Here is an 18,278-nt window from a genome sequence, read left to right as displayed (position 1 = left end):
GAATATTATATACAATTTCTGACAATAGGTGCCCCTAAATCCTACACGCTGACCTTTAAAGCAATAGTCTGCATATTAAATTATGACCTTTAAAGGTGCTGGTGGGTGCAGAGCCAGGCCAGATGATTTCTGCTGTTTCCAGGCTTTAGCTTACGCTAACTGGCTGTTGGTTATACCTTCATATTTAAAGTACAGAGAGGAGAGGAATATTAATTGCCTCTTGCAATTCTTTGCAAGAAAGTGAATATGCATGTTTCTTAAAAATGTCAAACAGTTCCTGTAGGTATGAATATTATTGTAATTGAATACTTTACACTTCTTACACCACTACATCCCATCACACTGATCTCTCTCTTTCTCCCTCACTTTTGCTCTTTTTTCTTTCTCTTGCAGCCTGTTTTTGGTTACTCTGCCTGTCTCTGGTTTTCTTTGAACAACACGAAAGAGGAAGTGAGTAACGGTTTTCTTGGCCAGTCTTTAGTTTTCTGAGGAAGGAAACATGCATAAAAGAATAGTTGTGGTTTGTAGTAAACACATACTCAGAGCGTGCTGTCGTTCCATTTGAAATTTTTGGGATTATGCAACATCAAGAATTTATGATGGATGATGAATAGTTTGATGGGTGTGTGCTGGCTCAATTCAGTACTTCAGTAGTGCGCTCATGGTGTCTGTGTGTGTGTGTGTGTGTGTGTGTGTGTGTGTGTGTGTGTGTGTCTGTGTGTGTGTTTAGTTTGTCAGCCTTTTCCGCATAATCTTCCTGCAGCTATCATTTGAGTCTTTTATCTTAACAGTCTCCATTCTATCAGGATTATTCAAAGGTTTAAGCCTTCACATCAAGATTTAATCAAAGCAGCAAACTTTTGCCATGTTGACCATTCATAAACGATCAGTGTTCAATACAAGCCATTCAAACTTGATCAAGTTCGAGTCAATGATCATTATCAATGATCAAACAAAATCACAGAGTTGTCTGTCTCCTTTATCTGTGGTCATTAGGATTAACTGGGTCAACACAAATAAACTCAATGAGCTGCATCATCTGAACATGCTGAGTTGTTGAAGAAGTAATCTTGTTTGTGAGAGCTGCTTTGTGGGCGTTATTTCAAAATATCTTAACTTTTTGACTAGGTCTTTCTACAGTCTTCTATGCTCTATTGATTTAGGATATATACAGTAAAAGGACAAACACAATATATTATTTAGAGTTGCATACATTACAATGACAGGACTGTATTTTGCAAAATTACAAAACGATAGTGGCTCCAATGCTCAAACGCAGGTTTGTTCATGTTCAGATATCAGGTCAGGAGATAGAGAAACTCTGAGGTCAACTATCAGTCACGATGCTCTTACACAAGAGAAATAGATGGAGGAGATCAATTTGAGACAGTGTTCGTTCTGACACACAGACGAGATCGATTAGTGAACACACAGGCACAGAGATATACACACTTAGACACACAGACTGATATTGAAATGCATACACCAGCAGACATGCATGTGCCCACACTCATATGTTCGCCTGATGCGTGTATATGTATTATGCTACACATGTGCACACACATATGCGAAACTCCATTCTGTTAATTATTAATCCAATCAAGTCTGTGCAGAAAAATCACAGCTGAGATTTTATTTATTCATCATGTCATTTAAAATTATGATGCAAGCTTTGACTTTTTAAAATAAAATGTTAATAGTGGTGAATGACATCAACATGCATGGGTGAGTGAAATGCTAACACAAGAAGGTTTTAGTACTGAGAGACAGTTGTTCTATCGTTAAATCAGCCCACTATTTCTAACGACAGCCGAAGTCTCTGCTTTTGGTTCCCAGAATGGATGTTCAAAATTGCTGTACCTGCATGGTTTGCAGTATTTCCTGTCATCAAAGCAAGGAAGATAATGTTTTGCCACCAAAACCTTCAACTTAATCTGAAGAGGATTATGTTATGTTATGAGCCAGTGAGCCTACTGTCTACGCAGCACAACATAAATAATTGACACTTTACTTCGCATGGCCTTTCTGAGAAATTTTATGTAATGAAGACATGAATGTAGTTCAATACACCTGTGAGCACCATTGTTGGTCACTGGCTGATTATGTGGCTCATTTACTGTCAGGGAACATAGCTAAGATAGCTAACATTAGTGATGGTGGATTGATTTGTACTTGCAAATCAACCCATTTTCACCAAAACAGATTTTGATCCATGCAATTACTGACACTTTTTTTTATCAAACTATTATTGATTTCCATAATTACAGTTCACTGCAAGATTATGTACAAAATGATGTTTTCCATCAACTACTGAAACATGAACAAGTCCTAAGCAGCTAGTGCACAGAATGTATGCTGGCTAGTTAGCATTCTGACAAAAATTTGGCATAACATTGCAAGGAGATAACTGTTCATAAACTGAACATAAAAGATCACAGTCGGCAGTGATGTAGACTAAGTAATACCCATAGGCTATAAATCCTAGTTTTCCACGTATGGTAAAATTCAATGGAGAGACATCAGCCTGCAGTGTTTAATATGATTTGCTTAGAGGCCAGCTTTACTTAGTGGCTAGAAGTGGAATTATACCATCTGAGTACCTCACATGATACCAAAAATGACCTTTTTTTCCACAAATACAAAGTGTTAAAGAAAGGTCTATAATTTAGTGGACACTTTTTTTTTGAGCATCACAGCCCCTACGAAATGACTCATTCTACCATTAGAATTTAAGCCATTTGGTCTGATAACATTTCAAAAGTCTTGAAGAGCTGCATGATGAAAATTTTTTATCCCAATTTAAGTTGACAGAGGGCTAAATCAGAAGTTAGCCGCTTGGCCACACTTGGATAAACTTGGCTACCATAAGCCTTGCATGCACTTGCTCTATGAGCTGCACAATGTGGAAAATCCTGGCAATTTCATACCACAGATATAGAGAGACATGTATAGCTGCAGACACATTCTATTTGTGGCGTATATGACATACCCCGACAAAAAACGCCAACCACTAGTATAATACACACCCTCCAATGCAACTGTTATCAAAACCCTGCAACAACAAGGTGTTATAGTGAACAAATACGAGGCCAAATGTAGCAATAATCTACTTTCTAATTCACCTTATAAGTAACAAGATGTAACCCTCCCATTACTCTTATTCTAACCTCACTGACATCTTTTTCAATGTAATACTTTAAAGCTTCATGGCTATATAGAGCATTTCAATAATATGTGTTGAATAGGTCTATAATATGGAAGAGATGCCCTGTTGTTTTTATTTGTTGTGTTGTTTGATTATTTATTTCAGGAATGCTGTATGGCACAAAATGAATTTATGAAAGGACTAATAAATATATATCTATAGCTAGCAGGGCTTCAGCTTCTGGGCCAAGAGGCGAAGGGGGCTGATGGTGAAGTGACATGCAGGTATGGTGGGTGAGCCTTGTAGCCAGTGGTTGGGTTACGTATCTGTTTCAGCTGCAGTTATATCTAATTGAGCTTTATTGGCTTCATGCACCATCGTGAAACTTATGATCGGGGGCACACCTCGAACACTTTGTTCAGGTCTCTTTATACTTCGATGGTAGCTTCCCACAGTAGTCCAGAGATGGCTTCTGCTGAGGTATGGCAACACCACATAGACAAAGCAATGAAACCAAACACAGAACTGCTATAAAGGTAGTAGTGCCAGTATTTAGTATTCAGTATTTATTTTTATTTATTGTTCTTCCTTCCACTGTAAACCCCTGAGTCCATTAAGGAGTTTTTGTATGTGCACAGACCATCAGATATTTTTTTGGTCTTGTCCCAGAGGTCCATGTCTTAGGGAAATTATGAGTGTATACAAAACACGCACACACACATACACTTAACACGCCTTCGTCATTTTCTTGGCAGTAGGTTGTGGCATCAGTTGCTGCAGAACCACTGTTGCTTCACCTCTCCTCCAATTCCTGTAAATCCTCTCTGCCCCTGCATGCTTCCAACCAGACATGAGAAAAAACTATGAGCCTGCATGCTCTTTTCTCTGGGCTTAGTACACAAACACACACACACGCACACACAAACACACACACAGGGACACAAACACAGTAATGAGGCGTGCAGGCTCATACACAAACTAGCATCACTCTGCAGGCTGATAAATAAGGTCTTATTTAACCCTGCAAGAGTTTTGTAAATGTAAATTCATCTGATGATATTTCGAGTTGTAGATGCAAGCCGGGCCACTCAGTAGCGTAGAGTTGTGAGTAAGTGTGCCAATGCCACATTCTAATACAGTTGTGCATGAGTAAGCTAAAAAAGTATGTTGATTTTTCAGAAATCTATAGCAAGGGTGACTATCACTGGTGGATAATTTCAAGGATTGATGCCATTGTTTTGTTTGACAGCAATTTAAGATGCCCCAGGGTCCATGGATGCTTGTTACCTAACCCACAAAAATTAAACATAAAATCGTGGTCATTTTGTTTTGAACATCATCGAGGGTATGCAAGATAACCATTGACATTTTACCTGCTTTGCAATGCAATCCATCAAGCTGATACTTGTTTGCTTCTCATAATTGTAGAGAATGACTCAACAGCCAAATCATGTAATACCAAAGAAAGAGAATGGAACCGGTTTACCCTCAAACCTATTTTCTTCTAAAAATGTATTTTACCAGCATGTAGCTGCTGTGGAAACTTTCATTGTGCTTATTGTAGTACTTTTGAAATAAATACATATATCAAAAATATATTCATTGTTTTCTTCAAATTAAGAGTAGATGACATGTTTACCATCTGTGTGGTTTGGTTAAAAAGCTAAAGCCATTCAGCGATGCAGCAAAAGCATGAAAACAGGAGAGCTTTCATATAATTGTAAGTATTTCATATGTATGCTTGCACTGGCAATTGATAAAATTCATTAAATGAATTAACAACAGCCTCTTAACCGGCCAATAGGTGTAGCAGGCCCCTTCTAATCCATATGTATGAGGCTGATAACCACTTACAATAGCCATTTAATTGAGTGATAACATTCAAAGTGGGTGTTTAATGCACTTAGAAGTGCCCTGTTTTGGCCATTTATAGCACCATGTAGCACATTTTCACAAGTAGGTCCCTGGCTTGTTGGTATCATTTCGTGTGAGCATGTGGACGATGTATTACACATTAATACTGTCAGTTTCAGTTTCTTTTGCTGATTGATGCTTAGCGAGGATGCAATGAGCCCTCAAAGGCAATGATGATGACTGCTGGCAAGTAAACATGGATGCTAACAAATGCAATTAATTTAAAAAAAAAAAAAAAGTCTAATAATCAGCTCTTTAGATATTGAATGAGGAAGAAAAAGCATTCAAGACATTTTTCTATTTTTTTGGCCTTTGCCTTTATTGGGACAGGACAGGTTAAGTGTGAAAGGGGGAGAGAGTGGGGAAGACATGTAGCAAAGGGCCAAGGCCAGACTCGAACCCATGACCGCTGCTCCGAGGACATAGCCTGTGCACATGGGGTGCCTGCTCTACCAGCTGAGCCACTGGGCGCTCGATAAGCTCTGCATTTTAGTGAGAAACTGTGACTGTGCCATAACTTTTCTTTGACCACAAGTAAACTTTAAAGGATGAATTCTCACACTGAAAACACCTGAAACAGAGAATCGTCTTCTGCTGTTAACCTGTTGGCTGTGCCACTTCAATTGCAGTGATGAGAAAAATCAAACTTTGTCAATTTAAGATTTTATCGTACAGTTGTTATGATGAGATATTTTTCAGTAAAACACGATACCATATGAGCTTAGTTAGACCTGTATACGATCATTACACATTATTCAAAACTCGGTGCCTGGAATCATATTTAATCATGCAAGTGTCCTACTTTACTGTAAACTTTATGTGTTTCTGGAGTCTGCATGAAGATAAAATTAAGCAGCCCAGAGATCATTTGACATTGTGACATGACCACACGCTGAACCCTGCGGGGGCATTGATTTCCAACCATCCAAAAGTCCATTAGGGGTTATTGCTAAATTCAGTAAGTGTAAACATGTGTGTAGGGTCAGGATGTGTGCGTGCATGTGTGTGTGTGTGTGCGCGCGCGTGCGTGTGTGCGTGTGTGTGTGTGTGTGTGTGTGTGTTTTGCAGGGGCATGCCTGCTTAGATTGTATCTGTTTATGAGGGTGTATTTATAAGCAAGTTATCCTCATCTGTTTATGTGTGGGTGCACGTTGAATGCAAGTGAAGTGCATACGTGTCTAAATGATAATAAAACTGGACAACATTCATCCATCAATATACAGTACAGAGCATGGTCAGAGCAGAGTTCACACAAAGGTTACAGGTGAAGATGTATCAGCTTGCTTGATCAGTCTTACATGTGAATAGTGTTATACAAACCTGTAATCTTACCTACAGTTTAGAAAAACAAAATCATGTCTGTTCGACATCTAAAACACTACATTAAGTTTAAGTCAGTCTCTTCCCTCAAAATATTGTTCATCATTTTTGGGATTTAGTGTTTCAGTTATGTTTGGTGGCCCTTGCTTTCAAAGACATCATTGTGCATTTAGCTAGCTTTACTTTTTCCAGTGAAAAAGTAATATTTAACTTATTTCACTTGTAGATATAAAGTATGTACTTACATTATTTATTTCACTCCCTTTAGTTTAGTACCTTTTGCCGTGTGTGTTTGTGCATAGACATTTTGCCCACAGCGACTTGTTGGGAAGTCTTAATGCTCAAAACCAGGTTAATGCAATTAAGCTTTTGTTCTTTTTTCGTCTGCATGCTGAGAAGCCAAATCTCCCAGATCACAAAAACTGGTTTGGACCGGATAGGGCACTGCTTTTGTGCTCTGTGTTTTTGCATGTGTGTGAATCTGTGTGTGTTTCTGTGTGTGTGTTTCTGTCACAGGCTACTTTTTAAGACAAGAAATTACACTGGCAATACAAAGTGTCAGCATACATTACATGTTATACCTGAGGACTGTAAACCTATATGACTATTTATGGCATCAGTATTCTCTCTCACATTATGTCTTCTCTTTTCCTTCTCCCTCTCCCCCTGAGGTTAACTGCTTACCCAGCACTTTATTCCCACAGACATTTAACTTTAAATGCCATTTAGTTACACTCTGATGCAACCTCTGCAGCAGCAGGTAGTAAAGACCAGAGTTAGGCCTGATGACGGTGTAATAGCTCTGACCCTTGCTGTGTCAGTTAGGGTTAATCAGTGATGCTTTTGAGAGAGTCTGTTTCCAGTGACCCATTTAAAAAAAAATGCATTATGAGACTCAGAGGTTAAGAAAGACCACAAGTGAGCGCTCATTTTTAAAAAGAAGCCAAGATGGAACTTCCTCTGCAGCTGGGGCCTTGATTCAAGGGAAATTTGAGTGGGTACGAGATAAAAGGAGGGTTTAACCAAGAAAACATGCGTAATGTCTACTGCATTAGCTGTAACTTCCATTGTAGAATAAAATTAGAACTTGTTATCACCTTTACAAACTTTAAAAAGGTCAAACAACAATGTTGATTTTTCAGATCAATTTCAGGAGTGCCTATGGTTTTCATGTTTCACATTTTATCAGAACTGTGTGCATGGGACTCACACTGGCCTGATCTTGATCTGGACTTGGTCTCAGCCCCTCAAAGTCTTGATCTTGTCTCGCTCTTGCAGTTGCAAAACTAGATTCTGGTGGCCCCATGCAAAGAAGCTCATCGAGGTCCTGGTGGTTGCACTGACGGTTATTCCTGACTGTGTGGATGACAGTCACAGGTGGCTAGCTGACTGCCATAGCTAATGGTACCAAGCTGTATTTTGTTAGCTAGAAGGGGTCTCACTATGGGATTTCTGGAAAATAACATTTTATTTTAGCGCCCTCATGGGATGTTTAAAGTTCTAAGCTGTTATTGCAAAATGTGCAATTCTAAGGAGCCTCTTTTCCAAATTCTTTTTTGACTTAAGGCATTGCAACAGTACTGCCTCACAGAGACACTTAGGGTTTGGTCTTGTACAGTTTGTCCACCGCATCGTTTGGTGGAAGTGAGTGGCTTATGTGCATAATGCAAGTACACAAGTTATGGTCGTGGATTCAATGCACTTTTCATTTCAGTCTTAATCTTTAAATTTATAGAGTCTTATCTGTCTCCAGGAGCAGTAACAGTGTTAGATAAGATCAATAGTACCCACCATGACAGTCGTCATCATTTTGACTATATGACGAATGCCTGTAAAGTCTAGATGTAAAAAAAAAAAGTATGTCAAAATTCTGGTGGCCTGCCAAATCACCCTTACTCTCAGCACACTGAACAACAGTCACCTCTGCACTTTAGACCAGACTCTGCTTTACACAGAACCAGCCAAGTCAGGGTTATGCTCAACATTTCGCTGTAGCTGTGCAGTCTTTTGTGAACTGCCATAAAATTAGATGTTTTTTTCTTTGAACAAATGGTCCAGTGGTAAAGTGTTGCATCAGTTTACATTGTTATATAAAAAATCTTATATGTAATCATACTGTAAATATATAACTTTTTCGCAAAAAATAATGAAGTCAACTTTGTCTTAAATAATGCACTCAGTGTATCAGAGGTACAACAATCAGTGCAATTATTAGCACGGAAAGAAGGTGGATTATTTTCCCTTTTGGCAGGAGTCTTGTGGGTGTGTGTTCCTGGTAATTTGTTTGGAAAAAGAGTAGGAGGGAATGAAATGTGACAATCTTCTTGAATGCATAGGTTTGAATGATACTTTAAACCTGACTCATAGTTAATGAAACTCTGTAAATGAATCATCCCCTGCACTGCAGGTGTGTGTGTAGATTATTGTTAGTAATTGGTTAGGTAAAAAGACCCACACCATCTACTGTACCAAAAATAGTTTAAATGTGTAAAATCTCATTTATTTATCCAGTCTGACACGTGAAAATATGTCCCTGTCAAATTTCATGCACCCAAATTTGATATCACATGTGAGGTTAAAAGTCAGTGTTCTCAATGTCCTGCCAGCTCTGCCTGCCTCACAAGAGCAACACTGACCTGTTTCTGCTCTACACACACACAGACGATACTTTACTTAGCACACGTTGCATGGCACATATTCAGCTTTAATGCTCAATTAAACTCATAAATGTTTATGGGAGGTATAGAATGCAGCTTGTCGGTATAGTCACATCATTGCTGATCTTTCCAGAAGTCTTGTTGCATTGCAAAGTTCAGCCTTGGCTATCCCTGCTCGAGTGTCAGCTTTATCTTTTCAGGAAAATGTAGTTAATACAATAAATACAACCACAGCACTGTTTGCAAATATATCTAATACAGGTTGCGATACTTACAGAAGATCAACAAATCTATTTCAGTAGAATTGACGATTCCAACATCAGTTGCAGCAAGTTGCAAGAGTTTTGCAAGAGCGCAGATGCTTCTACATGCAGAATGTAGCATTGATAGACTTAAACTGTTTTGTTAATATTCACCTAAACTCAACTGAGATTGAATTGATTAGCCGACGTGGCGCTCTGTGCTTTCAAGCATATGAAAACATAGAATATTTCTGTCTTTCTTTGAGCGAGTATTCTTACTTTTGATATTAATAGAACATAAGAAATTAACACCAGCTTAATTTCAATTCAATGTAATGTTTAGGGGGAACTCCAGCAATTTTACAAACTCAGGTTGTGGGTTTTTATCCGTGTGTGAAAACAGTCATGACATCCTGTGTGGCTTAAGGGAAGTTCTGTTAGGTTTAAGAAGTGAAGTCACTTACTAGAAGTCATATCATATCATGCTTAGAGACAACAAATTTATAACTGAAATTCAGTTTTACAAACTTGGGGTATGGAGTTTGAGACACATGATCATTTACCACAGGGGGAGCGTCTTTTTAAAGATGCTTTTACTTGCATTTCTCCTCATTTAGTGTTTGTAGTGTTGTTTCTGTTCAGAAGTTTTAAATACATTTTTTTTTTTACATTTTTATTGTCTTTAAAGATATAGAATAGAAACAAGTATATCATTTGTAACAGTTGATCTTTTGTACAAAAATATCACCCACAGCTATCTCAGCTAAAACTGTGTATGCTCCCAGTCTGAAGTAAGCGTGAGATGCGTACACTGTCACCGCATGTTCTCCAATATATATTTATTTTTTGGAAGATGCATATGCATGTTTTTTGTGCATACACACCATTTATACATCGGGCCCTAGGGCATGAAGAGTGAAAACTTCTCATTAATTCACAATAATGTAAGCAGTGCAGAGGTGTGGATACAATGACTGCACACACACACACACACACACACACACCGACTCCCTAAGATTAAAGCAACTTTGCAGTAGAAGAGAGGTGCTGTTTTATAACTGAGCTAGACAATCAGGGTCTATTAACAGCTTTTATAATGTCATTACTTTCTGCCAGCTGACAGCACTGCAGTTAGGTCAGTTGAATCATTGTATTGTGCTTAGTAAACAAAATAAAGTGACTATAAAATGCACAAGAAAAAATGTTTCAAAGCAAGTGGGTAGCTTTTATTAAAATAACTTATAAGTATAACAATGACAACTAAAAATGCCTGCTGTAAAGAAAGCCTATTATTTAAGTTTAATTTAGTGACACTGAAACACAAGATTCCATTTCAACCTATTAAAGCATGACTGAAAATTAACAAAATGAAGGATGAACTAAATTAGATTGAGGAAGAGAAAATGACTCCACACTTCATAAATATGGGAAAAAGAAACACAATTTAAGCCCAATTTTGGATCAACCAGAGAGCCAGTCATTACAAGTCCATGTTCACTTTGTTCAAAACCATCAAACACCCAAAGTTTCTAATGATACTGTAAATTGCACTGGTGATTTATAAGTATATGCAACCCAGAGGGCATGAAGGGATATTCAGTATGATGGTTGATGTTGCGATTAGAAACATAGCAACTAAAATTATTTATAAATATTTATATTTATATTAATATTTCCCACAAAAAAAAGCATTTTGGAGTTTACAAAAAGTAGTATTTAAGGGTAATACATTGAGGCAAGTACTTGAAGTGACGCTGTAACTAAAAGTAGATTTTGAATTTATATTATATTTCTATAATGCTATACTGCTATACAACTACTATAGGGTACAGTAGTACACACACGCACACACACATACACAGAAATTCCCTTGTCTCAAGTGGCACCTCGCTTTTCTCTGACATCTCAATGCCTGCTAAGATTTAACACCCACAGACAGAAAAGCAGTGAAAATCACTCATTTGATCATAAACGCATCCACCCTGCTTCACCTGCTGTGGCCGTTTCAGACTTCAAAGATGATGTAAAAACCATCAACCCCCAGAGAGCCAAAACCGATGTATTAAAATGCATTGCTACTGTACCTGAAATGAAGTGCAGTTTCTGTGACTGTAACTAACAATATTATTGTTGATTATGATTAAGGTGTTTAAAAAGGGTTAAAGTTTAGAGTCGGCATTTGAATATAGTCAAATACAACATATAAACAAATACAGATGGTGTGACATACTACAGTGTAAAACTGCTCTCTACTGTTGCATACACTCTTTACAGCATGGCTCATTAATAAAGTAACAGCAGTGAGCAGGTCAGCTAATCTTCAGTAGCTCAATGAGGCCATCTACTGGAGCATAGTGGCTTGACTAGAATCAGTGAGTGAAGTACAAACTGACAGCAAAACTTAAAAAAGTAAAAGAGAAACCCTGATAAGTGACTGTGGCATTATGGAGAATACCATTATTAAATGAAGAAGTTTGTATAGTTTTATTGTACATTTTTCGTTAGAAGTATTTTTGGAGGTTTGGATTATTTTTTTATTCACTTTCAATTCATTTTTTTGTTAGATTCTTTTATTTTGTAAAGTTATGTTGAAAAAGCCTGATCTCATAGAAACCTGCACTGAATTCTAAAGTGACTTTTGATAAAGAACTGAGTAGACAACATCTACTTAAGTGATTGCCAGGTTCAGAGAGACTGAGCAAAGACATGGATCTGAAATTAACTTTTATGTAACTTAAATTGCATCTTTACTCCACTGTGTAAATCTGACAGCTATAACAAATTAAAGGTCCAGTGTGCAGAATCTAGGAAGATATATTGGCAGAAATGGAAAATAATATTCATATATATGTTTTTATTAGTGTATAATCACCTGAATCTAAGAATTGATGTGTTTTTGTAGCTAAGAATGAGCTCTTTATATCTGCATAGGGAGCCGGCCCTGGTTTATGAAGCAAGCCATGTTTCTACAGCAGCCCAGAATGGACAAATCAAACACTGGCTCTATTACATTATAATGGCTGCTGCAGGTTCTCCACATGTTTGGAAAGGGTTAGCAGAGGGATATTCAGTTGATTGCAATCTGCAACCTCAACACTAGATGGCAGTAATTCCTACACATTGCTCCTTTGAAAGTTCTGCACACTCACAAGTGTTTTCAGTCACACTGACTGATTAGACCTCAGCAGCATGTTCAATCTCAAAATGGCATGCATCATTTTGCTGTGGTTCAATGTTTCCTTTAAATGGTGTGGAACAGTGTGCAATGGGTTTGGAGGTATGTTTTCTTTTGTTCAAATGGACAAAACAAGCGTTACCCATTTAGGAGCGACATGTATATAATTAAACATTTAGCAGATCTTTACTTATTAAACTTCAGATTTTTGCATTTTTGGCTTTGCTTTGGCAGTGCATCTATTTCCCATGCTAATAAAGCCCCTTTGAAAGAAACTGAAAAACCCTGCCATACCTTAGTATGCTTGCATAACACAAGGGGGAGTTCAACATGCTACCTTTTTTTAAAAAAAAAAAAGCTATTTGCTATGATTTGACGGGGCTGAACGCATTCCTGGTGTTAGATGGGTGGAGCTTTCCAGAGAATTTAATCATTTCACCATCTGTACTTTAGAATGATGGATGGGTACCTGTGGGTACAACCCCACAAAACAACACAATTTTAACAAAATCCTAAAGGTTGTGAACAATGGAAGCACTAGTTGGTTACAGGGACTATTCTGACCAATGAGTACTTTTATTTTTAATCATTTAAGTACATTTTTTACAACACTTACGTATTATCATTAATATGTTGAATACAGGACTTGGAATATTTTTACACTGTGTACTTTTACTTAAATAAAGCATCTAAAAACTTAACGATCTGGATAAAAGTGATTAGTTACAATGTGTTGATTTCCAGGGACCCTCATCTCTTAAAGGACAAAAGAATTCAAACCATGCCAAGAAAAATCTGATCCACAGTGCAGAGTTATCAGAGACCAAAACTGGGTCAAGCATGTGCTTATCATGTAGAGATAAATGCCCTTTCCACTTAAGTCAATGCTCCTGTTCAATTAAGTTACAAGGATTGCTCAGCTTTAATCAGTTGAGCAACTAAAGCTCCTGGGGTCAAGTAATGATCTCCCTTTTAAAGTCACCTTAGACTTTTATTCTTGCCATCTTGATAGAAAGTCCTGATCAAAGCTAGCTCAGCATTTTTATACATCCTGGTTAATTTCTTATTGTATAGAAGCATCTGCGTTTGTTATTTTTCCCCTAACGTTTATTCAGGTTTATCACATTTTTCACTTATCAGATTGACAGGCTACATGAACAATGCATCAAGTAAATCAAGGTGACATACTTCAGTAAGTGAAAAAAATGGATTATGCAGTACGGGAGCAAAGTAACAGTGGAAAAAGATATTTTGCCTGGACAAAGCACCAGCATGACAAACAAAAGACTGACTCCCATGGAAATGTCCAGCAGCTATTTACAAAGCTTCTGGATGACAATCAGCAGGAAGTTGCTCTCTGCAGAAACATAAAAAAAGAGAAGACGGAGGGTACAAATGTAATAAACACAGCCTCTTCTCGGTTACAACCGTAACCTTAAATGGTTGTTTCAGTGGTCAACATAAGTCAGCAACACTGATGTAGTTTCTACATACTCACCGAGTCCAACCATGATCTCATGTTTCTTTGAACGGACACGGACGAAAGTGAGGTCATTCTGAGGGTCAATATCTCTCACTGCGCTCCTGGCCATCATTGTGAGGTTGCGAAGAAGTCCTCCATATTGAACCGCAGTGGCGTTATCTAACGTTGTTCTAATGGGAATACCTAAAAAGATAAAACATGTACACCCTTTATAGTCAGACATTTAAAATCATGTATTGAAAATTGGAGATTAATGCTTTTTGGCTTACCCTCTGCACTGACTATTATTGTTCCAATCACATCTTTATGGGCTTCGATCCTCTTCAGTGTTTCCTCAACTTTGGCCTGCAGAATGAGATTTAAAAAGATATTTAATAAAATTAGGAAATATTTGGTATAACGTGCTAATGTAACAGTAGTTAATAAAGAAAGTTCAATTTGATTTCAGTCACGTTGGCAAGGTGCCAGTAAGTTTTCATTGCTAAAATTGACATAATTTCAGTGTTTTCGGTTATCTAACGTTAATATAAACATTAAAAGTGTATTATCGCTGACATAAGAACATATAGATTGATAAAAATGCTCCCAACACAAAACACAGACAACTTACGCGCTCAGTTCCTGCCATTTTTCAGTAATCGGCTGTGAAACAACTGTCTTTTCTCCGCGTCCCCCTGTTGCCAAGAGAAACGGAAGACACGTCAGACGCAACCGGAAGTAAAGTAAATCGGTCGTTGTGTTGAGGTGAGCTGTAAGATGTTTGATTTTATTGCAAAAATGACGGCGATGGCAGGGGAAAATGTGGTCGTTCACCCAAAAGAGTTGCCCGGCGCAGTTGATAATGTTAACGGTTCAGTAAATTTAATATCTGTGGTGAGTCTTTATAAAGGTGGGAAGTGAAAATGTCCAGAAGCGTAGTGTTGCTGCTAAGCTAAAGTTAGCCCTGAAAAGTTGGCTCATTGAATCAGTCTAGTGAGTCACCTAGCCAGTGTTAGGAAACATCATATGCTAAACTGTGAGTTAGCGTTTAGCCTACCTCTGATAAAACTATGCTAAACAACAAAGTTATTTCTTGTCCATTTGACATTTCAGTCGATGATGGCAATCAGAAACGAGGAAGACATATATGTTGAAGTCCTTTCTTTTGCTGCTGCTTAATTGATTTTACCTTTTCTGCCAACTAAATACCAACGCCTCCAACCTTCTTGTTCCCCAGGTTGTAATGCGGGCTACAACGTTTTAAAGATTGCTGCTCTAAATGAGGCAAATTTATCATAAAAGTCAAAAAGTGTTGTGAGTGTGTCACAAACAGATCCTGTCAATTCTGTAATTCCTTGCCTGTGTTTCTTTACAGAGCCGTTGAAAGAGGGTGACAGAAGACTCCACGTGGTTCCTGGTGTGGATCATGACTACTTTGAGAAAATGTGTGACTATATGTTTCGTTTGAATTGCTGCTGGTAAGAATAAAAACTATACATAAAATGAAGGATGTTAGGACAGTTGCATTTAAAAAATGTCATGTGATGATGTTAGCAAATGTCAGTTTTTGGCTCACAACATTATAAAGTTGTTAGTTGCTCAGATGGTTTATTACAGAGCCTGTGCCCCTGGAAAGGCCACAAAATGTTGAGAAAACTTCAAAAGAATAAAAGTTGTGATATTTTTTAAAAGGCCTTTGATAGCGGTTTACACAAGTTCTTAATTATTGGCATCACTTGAGTGAAACTATGGTGCCTTTGGACATTTTGCCAAACTTAACAATTATTTTCACCCATCTGATGGCATTTCCTTATGGCAATATTGTTCAAAAATAGTAAAATTACTTTCTCAATCAAGCTAAAAAGCCTGATTATTAATTGGTCACGTTTCAGGACTGTCAAAACCTATAAACGATTTATTGTCACCTGATGCTCATATCTCTAATGGGTTGTGGATGACATAAACAGCAGAATGACATTAGCCCTCAGTGGATATCAAAAAAGTGCATATTCTCTGTCTTTTGATGAGAATTATTTTTTCTTCAAGCAAAACAAGTGGCCCAAATTCATCATTTATACCCCTTTCCTTTTGAATATTAACTTTTTGAAACCTGAGCAAACTGATTTGATTTTTTTTTTTTTCAAAAACATCGGGCAAAGGCAATGGGCAACTTAACAGGACATGGCCCAAAATTAGCAACAAAAAACCCCCAGAAAAATGTTATAAAAAATGATTAAATAAGCAATAAAAAAGTAAAGAAAATACAAAAACAAAAGAGAACTCACTTTAAAAGTGCTGAAAGTGGAAAAAAAACCCAACTTAATTTAATTTATATTTTTTTTTCTGTAACAATTTCAAACATAAAATTATTATGAATACAGTTTTCTGGACATTTTCACTATTATTTTGAAAGTTAAAAAACATACAAACTAATTTTTAAGTAATTTTCTTGCCACCTTTTACTAATTTCTTGCCAAAGGGGCCATTGCCTTTTTCACCTGTGTTTTTGAAACAAGTTTGCTCAGGCTTCAAAGGGTCAAATAGCTTGTGAAAGGAACTTGAATGCATCGCAAGAAAACTGATGATGATCCAGATTTCAAAGGGTTAAAATCCCAGGAACCACTTCCTTTAAGTGCAGGCTACCAGAGCAATCCCCACAAATCACCTGACCTTTCTGCGTCACCTGTTCAGTCTCCTCTTCGAACTTGTTGTGAAATCCTGCTGATTTGTTTCAGTCGGCTGTCATGTTATGTATTATTTAGGTTCTGTAATTGTAATCAATTATTAATGGACATAAATTGCAGTACATTCTGATGGAAAATTACATTAAAATATTTTAAAAATGTTTAAGGATCATTGTTATTTACCCAAGGAGTTTTTTCTTTTTGATATTTTAGATAGTAATGTTAACTGTAAAATAAGAAGACTTTGTATATCAGTATGTATTTTCTTTACTGTCATATTGACATAGTTTCCAACTGGCCTGTTTAACAGCATAATAGATTTCCTGTAATTAAGTTCAATTTGTAACATTACAGTGTGGGAGGTGGTTGTTATGTTATGGATTATTTCATTGAGGCTGTGTCCGTTGGAGTTCTGCCGTATCAATTTAATTGACATGGTATGCCAGCTTCTATGATGAGCCATCAAAGAGTTATTTAGCTTTGCAGTGGTTTAACTTTTTTGCATCACTGTATGGGTTGTTCCTGCGTTAGACCCATGTGAAAACAACAAGTTCAGTGAGAGAGGGAGAAGCTGCTCTGTGTTTGTTTCTTTCTTGTCAAACTTTTTTTCCTCAGACAAAGTTCAACTCTAAAGAGTTTTATATCGTATTAATGTGCATGACATTTCCGCCTTATCAGGGTTGAAAGCTAGCACCAGCCAAATGTAGGTAAAATATGCAAGTGGCTTCTAAATTTGCTGAAATCACCAGCCAAAAAAAAAACAAAACCCAACAGTAATCTATTGAGTGTGTGGTAGATTTTGGATTCCACCAGCCACAGTGGCAGGTGGACAACAAACTTAATTTCCAACCCTTTCCCTTATCCTCATATTTCCCCGTCTGTCCATATCCTCCTTATCAGATAAGTTCTTCACTGGAAAATAATGTAAGGCTAAAATGTAAATAATAATAACAAATACATATTATTATGACTAATAACATCACTTTCTCTATCATAAAAATCATGCCATATCCACATGGGGTAATGATGTTAAAATAATTGTATAAGGGAGGCTGCAGTGGAATTTTTCTTGAGAATTGATTTAAAGAGGCTTCCCTGAACCTGATAAAACTCACATAAAATGTTAGTTTGAATTTTGTTTTGTCTCTTTTTCTCTGACTTTCAGCCATACAAATACTTTCCCCGTGGCTTTGGAGGAAATGCATTTTTTTTCTATCTCAGAAATATTTCCCTCAGGCAACATTTTACATTTGAGGAAGTCACGGAAAAAAACATGCTTTTATTCCAAGCATACTTGACTACTGAAATGTCTGGTTCTTAAGACAACAACAAGCTTCAGATGATCCAAAATGCAGTAGCACGCCAACTTACCATAAACTAAACATTCAGGTTTTATTGGCTTCCTATTCATTTCAGAAAACATTTGAAGATTTTGCTTCTGTCCTTCTTGACTGACTCCTTACTGTTTTTCACATTACCTCCAGATCCCTAAAATCCTCTACCTCTGGTCCCCTAAATGTCCCCCAGAGTAGACCTAAGAAGTACGGTGATGCTGCACCTTGTGTCAGTGGCCCTCATCTCTGCAAAAGCCTTGACAGCTTAAAAAAAACCCAAAAAAACTTAAACGTTAAAATCTTTTTAGACTTGGGTTTACATAGCTTTTATTTTATTAACTGCTA

General features: G+C 37.3%; 1 protein-coding gene and 1 long non-coding RNA gene across 2 annotated transcripts; one reads left to right on the top strand and one right to left on the bottom strand.

Moving 5' to 3' along the window:
• Positions 1-9,988: 9,988 nt before the first annotated feature.
• On the bottom strand, positions 9,989-15,360 carry LOC121945912 (dynein light chain roadblock-type 2-like). The gene is made up of 5 exons (XM_042490281.2): positions 15,275-15,360; positions 14,547-14,610; positions 14,206-14,281; positions 13,952-14,119; positions 9,989-13,810 (listed from the first exon to the last, which is right to left on the bottom strand). The coding sequence occupies exons 2-5, from the start codon at positions 14,562-14,564 to the stop codon at positions 13,767-13,769; spliced, it is 306 nt and encodes a 101-aa protein (XP_042346215.1). The 5' UTR covers positions 14,565-14,610; positions 15,275-15,360; the 3' UTR covers positions 9,989-13,766.
• Positions 14,670-16,760, top strand: LOC148188211 (uncharacterized). The gene is made up of 2 exons (XR_015777871.1): positions 14,670-14,809; positions 15,291-16,760. It is a non-coding gene; the product is annotated as an uncharacterized LOC148188211 (long non-coding RNA).
• Positions 16,761-18,278: the final 1,518 nt, after the last annotated feature.

Source organism: Plectropomus leopardus, chromosome 11 (assembly GCF_026936395.1).
Source record: "Plectropomus leopardus strain MGB_pleo_1.0 chromosome 11, ASM2693639v1, whole genome shotgun sequence".
NCBI lineage: Eukaryota > Metazoa > Chordata > Actinopteri > Perciformes > Serranidae > Plectropomus > Plectropomus leopardus.
Note: the sequence above shows the minus strand (reverse complement) of the source record. Positions and strands in the feature narration are given on the sequence as shown.

Coding starts and splice junctions, on each gene's coding strand:
- LOC121945912 (XM_042490281.2), bottom strand. Junction 14,120..14,205: donor AATAATAGTCAGTGCAGAGG/GTAAGCCAAAAA, acceptor TTATCTTTTTAG/GTATTCCCATTAGAACAACG. Junction 13,811..13,951: donor TGAGATCATGGTTGGACTCG/GTGAGTATGTAG, acceptor ATGTTTCTGCAG/AGAGCAACTTCCTGCTGATT.